The 7,926-nt window shown below is 52.6% G+C and overlaps 1 protein-coding gene across 2 annotated transcripts; it reads left to right on the top strand.

Moving 5' to 3' along the window:
• The first annotated feature begins 282 nt into the window (after positions 1 to 282).
• Positions 283 to 7,685, top strand: Irf1 (interferon regulatory factor 1). 2 transcript variants are annotated; one of them, XM_047555429.1, is made up of 10 exons: positions 283 to 542; positions 1,759 to 1,850; positions 3,191 to 3,290; positions 4,086 to 4,262; positions 4,370 to 4,419; positions 4,519 to 4,651; positions 4,802 to 4,924; positions 5,427 to 5,476; positions 6,320 to 6,455; positions 6,701 to 7,685. In XM_047555429.1, exons 2-10 carry the CDS (start codon positions 1,764 to 1,766, stop codon positions 6,823 to 6,825), a joined length of 981 nt encoding a protein of 326 aa, XP_047411385.1. In that variant the 5' UTR covers positions 283 to 542; positions 1,759 to 1,763; the 3' UTR covers positions 6,826 to 7,685. The 2 variants fall into 2 exon arrangements, with proteins under 2 accessions (XP_047411385.1, XP_047411386.1); XM_047555430.1 differs by lacking the exon at positions 1,759 to 1,850.
• Positions 7,686 to 7,926: the final 241 nt, after the last annotated feature.

A 7,926-nucleotide genomic window follows, 5' to 3' on the forward strand; every position in this document is an offset into this window, starting at 1 on the left:
GACTGTGGGCTGGGGGCACTCGATTTTCTAAGGACAGCCTTCCTTCGGGGAGACCGGGGGTGGGGGTGGAGTGGGAGTGCGCGGGGCGGGCCCGTGGTGGCCCTGGGGCGGCGGCGCCGGGCCGGAGGGGGTGGGGAGGAGCAGCCGCCCTGTACTTCCCCTTCGCAGCTTAGCCCTACAACAGCCTGATTTCCCCGAAATGATGAGGCGGCGCCGGCCAATGGGCGCCCGCGCGGCGCTGAGGAGGCGGGGCCGGGCCTGGGTTGGGGGAATCCCGCTAAGTGTTTAGATTTCTCCGCGGCGCCGCGGCCTCGGCAGAGCGCGCCACTCCTTCGTCGAGGCAGGACGTGCGCCCTAGCCAGCCGAGCCGAGGCCAGCAGGAGCAGTGCCCAGCCAAGGCCAGCCGTGCCCAGTGGCCCCAAGACTTGGGCATCCTCTGACCCGGGCATCCTCTGCCTTCTGTCGGCTTCGCGCGTCTGCACAGCAGTCCCCGCCTCGTCGGGAACCTCGGGTGCAGCCGGCGGATCGCTCCTGCTGCAGAGGTGAGCCCGCCTTCACGGCTCTGGGACCTGCGGCGTCGAACAAAAGGCGCGCGGGACACCAGGAAGTAGGGGCCAAAAACCCCAGCCCGGAGAGTCGCGGGCGCGCGGCGTCGCCCGGGCCCCAGAGCGGACTCGGGAGGGCGCCGGGGGAGCTGCGAGCGGCAGCGCGGGGAGGGCGGGCCGCGGCGTGGACCGCCCACTGGCCGAGGTTGCCGGCGCCCGGCCGCTTTCGCAGATCTGCGTGCGCGGAGCTGCCAGGGCCCTCTAGGTGGCCGGGTGCATTCGTCGCGCGCATCCACACGCCATGCCAGGGAACTCGAGTGTGTCCGCCCGCGGGTAGTAGCCCTGTGTTCCTGGACTCTGGCTTTTGCCTGTCACAGGTCGGCGCCCTTGCCTCAGGTTTTGAGCTGCCTGTGCTGGTGGCAGGGGCTGACTTGCTGTCCTGAGTGACTGGAGGAAGTCAGAACCTATGGGGGTCATGGACTACAGGGGTGGTAGGGGCAGGCGCCACAGGTGTTCCTTGGGCCTCTTCTCTTGAGGAGGGGAAACCAGGCCCAAAGGAATTGCGCGTCCTGGCCTGAGCATTGTGGGCACGGTGGCTGTCAGGTATAGAATGGGTTCTGGGGGCGGGGGTAAGAAGGTGTCCAGGATGCATGGGGACTGAGTACCCGTTAGAGAAGGTGCACAGCTAATGGAGACAACTCTAATCAGGGCAATTTCTTCTTGGCATCAAGGGGGAGGGGGAGCCACTCCCTTTTTAAAGAATTTAGATTTTAAAAGAGAAGTTTTGGTTTTAAGATATCTGTGTTTATTAACACCCATTGCCAGAACAGTAATTCTCTTATCTTCTGCAATTTAAAATAAAAAAATGCTATTAAAAAAAAAAAGGGGGGGGGGGATATCTGTGTATTTGGTCTCTTTTCCTGCACTTTAAGCCACGAAGCCATCACTTGTATGCCTGCCTCCTTCTGAGAGGGCTGGGACAGGATGAGAGAAGGGGCAAATGTTTTTGCCCAAACAATTTGGAGAGCAGTTTTATTCCAGTGCAGGCTCCCCTTCCCATGGTTGTTAGGTCCTGTTACCTGAGGGCAGGAGAGGGTAAAGATCTGGGTGCGAAAGTAGGGGAGGGTAATTAAGTGAACTCCAGTGGGGCAAGGTAGTGACCAGGGACTGTTCAATAAACTCCAAACAGGAGCCTTCTGTCTTCTCTTTACAGCCAACATGCCCATCACTCGGATGCGCATGAGACCCTGGCTAGAGATGCAGATTAATTCCAACCAAATTCCCGGGCTGATCTGGATTAATAAAGTGAGTGTAACTCTTTGGGTTTTTCTGCTACTGTTGTAACCCATGTTCTTCAGGGGACCAAAGCTTCAGATGCAGCTCAAAAAAGGGAAATGATAAGGGGGCAGACAGATGTATTTCCCAGTGGTTCCTGCAGTGGGTGTGCAAGGCCCAGGCCCAGGCCTGGGCCCTCCTTACCCAAATCCTGTCTTCTCCCCTTCTCAAGGTATGGACAGTACACTCTTTTAAAGGCATTCGAAGTTTCCAGCAGCCAGACTCCCCCAGCCTCTGTAGAGTTTGAGTTCTTATCTCCCCTCAGGGAGACCCCGACTACACATACAGCATTCTACAGGGTTCTGGTTGGGCAGATAGGAAACAGAGAGGTGGGTACTGCTGGGTAGGAAGGTGGCTGGCTCAGCAGAGAATCAAAGAATTACTCTTGTGTCAGTTACTCTGGCCTAAGAAGACTAGCTGCTACTCTCTGGCACGATAGACTTTGTAGACTTAGAATCAATAATAGTAGTAATAGCAATGTTAGTATACATAATAGTAATGACTAACAGTTACTGTGTGCCTGGCACCTTGCTAAGTATGTTACTTCACATGTGTCATTTCATTCTCACAGTAGTGCTATGAAGTATGTCCCAGATAAGGACACTGAGGTGCTGAGAGGTAGATAATAAGATCACACAAAAAGATATTAAAACCAAGCTTTGAGCCTGAACAGTCCGATTCAGAAATCCATACACCTGGCCACCAGTAATTATGACAGTAAGACCTTAATCTTTATTTGTCAGTGTCCCCACACATGCTCTGGTTTTTACTCTCAAAAAACTTTTTTTTTTTTTTTTTTTTTTTTGAGGGATGTTTTCTCATTTCAGAGAGAGGAAACTGTGAGGGGCAGCAAAGAAGTAGAGTGCCAGGGTCCCACAGGTAGTGGTAGCATTCAGATCTGGCCCAGGACTCCCTGTGTAGGAGCTACTTGTCCCAGGTGTCCTCAGCAGACCCTTCTAATAGAAGATGTACCATTTTTACTTCCATTTTGGTGCTAATCACTCAGAGCTTCCAGACCAGAGCTGTGGGGGAGGGGGCTCTGTGTGGGTCCCAGCATATCTGTAATGGGCAGAGGGGTGTCTTTGCCCAGCTGTTATGCCACAGCTCATCAGAACCTGGACCCCCTCCTGAGAGATCCAGAGTGGCCTGTTGAAGCCAGACTCAGGATGGGTCAACCCAAGACAGATGTCAGGGTGAAAAGGGGAAGTCAGCTTTTTCCCAGAGCTGGGGGGCTGGGCATACTCAGCCACAAAGCCTGTGGTCTCTGAGCTGACACAACTTCTATGTATGTGTGTGTGTATGTTGTTCAGGAGGAGATGATCTTCCAGATCCCATGGAAGCATGCTGCCAAGCATGGCTGGGACATCAACAAGGATGCCTGTTTGTTCCGGAGCTGGGCCATTCACACAGGTGTGACCCTGGGACTGTGGCCCTGGAGGCAGGGGAAGAAGCAATGGGAGGCACTAATATTCATGCAGAGGCTTTTGATGTTCCTGAGCTCCCTGAAATAGTGTGCAGAATTATTACGGGGAAGGGGGCAAGAGGCAGACCTGTATTTCTATAGGACAAAATTGATGTTTCAGCAAATTCTCAAAGGGATTTGTAAAGCCAAAATCTTAGAAAGCAATAATAGTATTAATATTACTTGAGGGAATTTGTGGCTAGATTAAAGTTCTCTCTGGAAAAAGAAGTCATGAGCCAGGGCACTGAAAGAGATCCAGATCTTCCTTTTTCTAAGAAAAAAAAAGGTCCTTGGCTCAAGGACCACCTGGTTGATGATTGGTCTCTTTTTATCTTTAAGGGATAGGGCTATTGGCCCAGCTTAGAATAGTCTGTCTACTTATTAGTAACTGTATTTTGCTGGCCTCTCTATGCCCACTCCTAGTTTGGAAGTATCAGATAAGCCCTAGTCCCTACCCTCTCTCTGGCTGCTGATAGCACAAGCAGGAAGATTGGGCACGGTCCAGGACACAGCACATTTTTGGGGGGAGGGGCACTCTAATGCTTCTGTCTGGGCCTTTCACTGAGACCTGCTGGATGTTTCAGCCAAGCTTGGATCTTTGGGAAGCCCCAGAGTCTAGAGCTTGCAGGATGTCACTAAGGAATACCTGCTGGTTTCACCAGTGTGAAAATCTGGGGTACTTTTGTCTTCTTCCTCTCAGGCATAGAACAGCTGATGATCTGTTTCACCTTCTTGCTCTCTAGGCCGATACAAAGCTGGGGAAAAGGAACCAGATCCTAAGACGTGGAAGGCAAACTTCCGCTGTGCCATGAACTCCTTGCCAGACATAGAGGAGGTGAAGGACCAGAGCAGGAACAAGGGCAGCTCAGCTGTGCGGGTATACCGGATGCTTCCACCCCTCACCAAGAACCAGAGAAAAGGTAGCCAAGAGCTCTGGGTCTTTGGGAAGCCCTTGGGAGGAAGGGAGGAAGAAGGCCCGCTGGGCTGGCATTCGTATGCCAAGGTTGACAGCCTGTCTGCCCCACAGAGAGAAAGTCCAAGTCCAGTCGAGACACTAAGAACAAGGCCAAGAGAAAGGTGAGTGTGGTCCCCAGCAGCAGGGCTTTTGGTCCCTGTGGGTTGGGGTGAGCAGTGGAGAGTGCTACAATGGGCCTAAGCTGCTTTCTCCCTCCACAGTCATGTGGGGATTCCAGCCCTGACACCTTCTCTGACGGACTCAGCAGCTCCACTCTGCCTGATGACCACAGCAGCTATACAGCTCAGGGATATGTGGGGCAGGACCTGGAGATGGAGCAGGTGCTTACTCCAGGTGAGGAGTCAGTGGGGTGGCTTTCATCTTGGGCCCAAGAGGCCTTTTGCTAGCAGAGGGTGGCCGTTGGACCAGGCTGCAGGGTGAGGGGTGCCAGGTATCTTGCAAACTAACAAAGCACACTGACCTTTGGTTCCTGTTGCCCCCCAGCACCATCACCGTGTGTTGTCAGTAGCACTCTCCCCGACTGGCACATCCCAGTGGAAATTGTGCCAGACAGCACCAGTGACCTGTATAACTTCCAGGTGTCACCCATGCCCTCCTCCTCTGAAGGTTTGTACTGCTAGGGCTTGGTCTGTCTGCTTGACTGTTTGGGTCCTGAGAAGGGCTTTCTGAGGGAGCAAAGACTCTCAGAATGCCACCAGCCACTGAGCTGGGCATTGTCTACTCCCAACCCCCATGGGCATGAAGCAAGTCCCTGGGATACCAGGAAGGCAATTCAGAGTGGGCTGCAGTGCTGTGGTGGGCTGAGAGAAGAGGGAAGAGAATAGGGGCTGCGTCCTGATCAAAGGTTACTAGTCTTCTGGCTCCTCTGCAGCCCAATGCCTAAGGGGTGAGGAAGGAAGTGAAGGGGTGGGAAGAGGCGTGGCTTCATAGTTTAGGAGGCTGAGTCACCAGGCCAGTGTCCTGTTCTGGAATCTCCATGGCAGATGTCTGCTGGGAGGCCAGTGGTGTGGGGGTGTGTGTGTAGGGGCTGGGGACACTGGTAGGATTGAAACTGCAGCATCAGTGTGGTCTGCTGCCATCCAACTTCTCTGCTCTTCTCCATCCACAGCTGCAACAGATGAGGATGAGGAAGGGAAATTACCTGAGGACATCATGAAGGTATAGCCGCTTCCTTCCTGGGACTTCTTTTGAAGTGACCATTTCTTAGTGAGGGGAGAGAGAACCAGTGAGAGCTTCTAGATCAGAGGGAGGGCAGCTGCTATTGTCACCCGACTATTACACAGTCCCACAAGTGCTATGTTCACATGGCGGGGCACCATTGCCCTTCTTGGTTGGTGGGAAATATCATGAGGGCTGGTAGGAGAATTTGTCTCCAATGAGCCATCCTAAAGCAAACTTCAGGGCCCCAGACAGAGCTGTGAATCAGCCACTATCAGTGCCAGGTCCCTGGCCTGTGTCCTTGGCCCCAACATGCCCAGCCCTGCTAGTTTGGAAATGCACATCAGGTTTCAATAATCAGCCTTTGGGATCTGTAATACGATGGCTTTAAAAAATTTTTTAAACAAATTATCCTCCTGTTTTTTTTTTTTCCCCCTGCTTCAGTTTTAAAAGTGAATACAAAACATTTTCAAGGTAGTTTTTCTTTGGTTCTGCCCCATTAGCACAGAAATGGGCACAGTTCCTTTCTCTAGCTTTTTAGTTTTCTTTTCTTATTATTCTAACTTTGCTTTAAGCCACACTCCCCAATCTGAGAGAAGTGGTAGAGATACTGTCCCAGAGGGTTAGAGTGGCAAGAGTGGGAAAATGACCCAAGGAGCAGGGCTTGTGTGCGTGTGCTTCCCAGCTCCAGGGCCTTTTCCTGACTGTTGCACACAACATCCATATGAGAATGTGGCAATACTCAAGGGTGTGGTCCTGGCTGGGAAGCCTTGGCTTATCAAGGGCAGACCACAGGGTGAACTTCACTGGAGGGCTACTGATGGCTTCTTGCTCTGTCTCTAGCTCTTGGAGCAGTCTGAATGGCAGCCGACAAGTGTAGATGGGAAGGGGTACCTGCTCAATGAACCTGGGGCCCAGCCCACCTCTGTATATGGAGACTTCAGCTGCAAGGAGGAGCCTGAAGTTGACAGCCCTGGGGGTAAGAAGTCCCTGGATCCTGATGGCTCCTTGGAGGAGGGAAACTCCCGTAGTGGGTGGGGAAGGCTTGGGGGCAGAGCCAGGAGACAGTGAGGTAATCAGCTGCTGTTCCTATCCTCTGAGGTTTACCTAAAGATGGTGGGTGCCTGCTGCTGTGTTGTGGACAGTGGAAACTGTGGCTTTGGGGAACAGGGATGTGTGAGCATGTCCCCACCCCACCTCATACAACCTTCCTTCATCTTCTAGGAGATATTGGGCTCAGCCTACACCGTGTCTTCACAGATCTGAAGAACATGGACACCCTCTGGCTGGACAACATGCTGCCCCCAGTCAGGCTGCCCTCCATCCAAGCCATTCCTTGTGCACCATAGCTGGGCCTTTTAGCCTCCTTTCTCCCCTAGCGAGCAGGACCTGGCATCATGGTAGCTATGGTACTCCTGAACTCCTGTGGGCCCCTCGACATAGCAAAGTGTGACCCCACTGCTAAGCAGGGATGGAACTTCCCTCTTTGGGTCAGTGGACTCTCAGGACCTGGCAGGCCAGGGTCTGGGTTCGTCTTGTGCTATGAAGCTGGCCCTGCCTCCTGAGAAAATGGGGTTGAGGTTCTGAGATTGGCGTGTCAGGTGGACTTGGACAGGAGTCAGCCTCCAACTTTTCTGTGTGATCCCAGCTGCCTGGAGAGGGTCTCTCTGTCACTGAGTGGCCCTGCGGGGACCAGATCAGTGACCTCAGAAGAGAATAGTGCCAACCCCAGGGCTGGCTCTGCACTAACAGACAATTGCACTAAGTGAATCTATTCCCAAAGAACCCCTTCCCAGCTGAGCCCTGGGGACTGTTCCAAAGCCAGTGAAATGTGAAGGAAAATTGGGGTCCTGCAGGGTGGTGCTCCGTCAGCCTCAGAGGAGCCCTTCCCTGCTCCATACTTCAAGTGAGGGGCTTGGGAAAAGACATGGCACTTTTTCTTGTGGACCTTGCCACATTCCTGATCAGAGGTGTACACTAACGTTTTCCCCAAGCTCTTGGCCTTCGCATTTATTTATACAGTGCCTTTCCCTGTGCCCACCACCCCCTCGGGCCCTGGAAGCTCTCAGCAGGTCCAAGGAGGAAAGTGTGAGCGTCTTGGTATGACTTAAAATTGGAAATGCCATCTAGCCATTAAGTCATGTGTGATCACATATAGACATGTTTGTAAATATGTATATATTTGTCTTTTTATAAAAAGTCAATTGTTTATGAGTGATGTGGCCTTTTATTTAGAGAGAAATTTGTAGTTGGTTTTACTTTTTATGGAAACATTCTGATGAGACAACTCATTGGCACCCTGCTAAGCCTGGGTTTTTTGAGACTGCTGACATGCATCTATTGTGCATCCTTTCAGTTATGGTCCTGGAGAAGACAGCAGGCAGGGGGACAGTCATGTCACAGGGAGGTGCATAGTCACTTGCCCATGACTTTTTAGCCGTAGCTGGGAG

Source organism: Sciurus carolinensis, chromosome 6 (genome assembly GCF_902686445.1).
Source record: "Sciurus carolinensis chromosome 6, mSciCar1.2, whole genome shotgun sequence".
Taxonomy (NCBI): domain Eukaryota; kingdom Metazoa; phylum Chordata; class Mammalia; order Rodentia; family Sciuridae; genus Sciurus; species Sciurus carolinensis.

What these genes read in the sequence shown, in the direction of transcription:
- Irf1 (XM_047555429.1), top strand. Translation starts at nt 1,764, where the DNA reads ATGCCCATCACTCGGATGCGCATGAGACCCTGGCTAGAGATGCAGATT. An exon ending in GGCTGATCTGGATTAATAAA is followed by an intron (nt 1,851 to 3,190) that starts GTGAGTGTAACT and finishes TATGTTGTTCAG; the next exon opens with GAGGAGATGATCTTCCAGAT. An exon ending in CACCAAGAACCAGAGAAAAG is followed by an intron (nt 4,263 to 4,369) that starts GTAGCCAAGAGC and finishes TCTGCCCCACAG; the next exon opens with AGAGAAAGTCCAAGTCCAGT.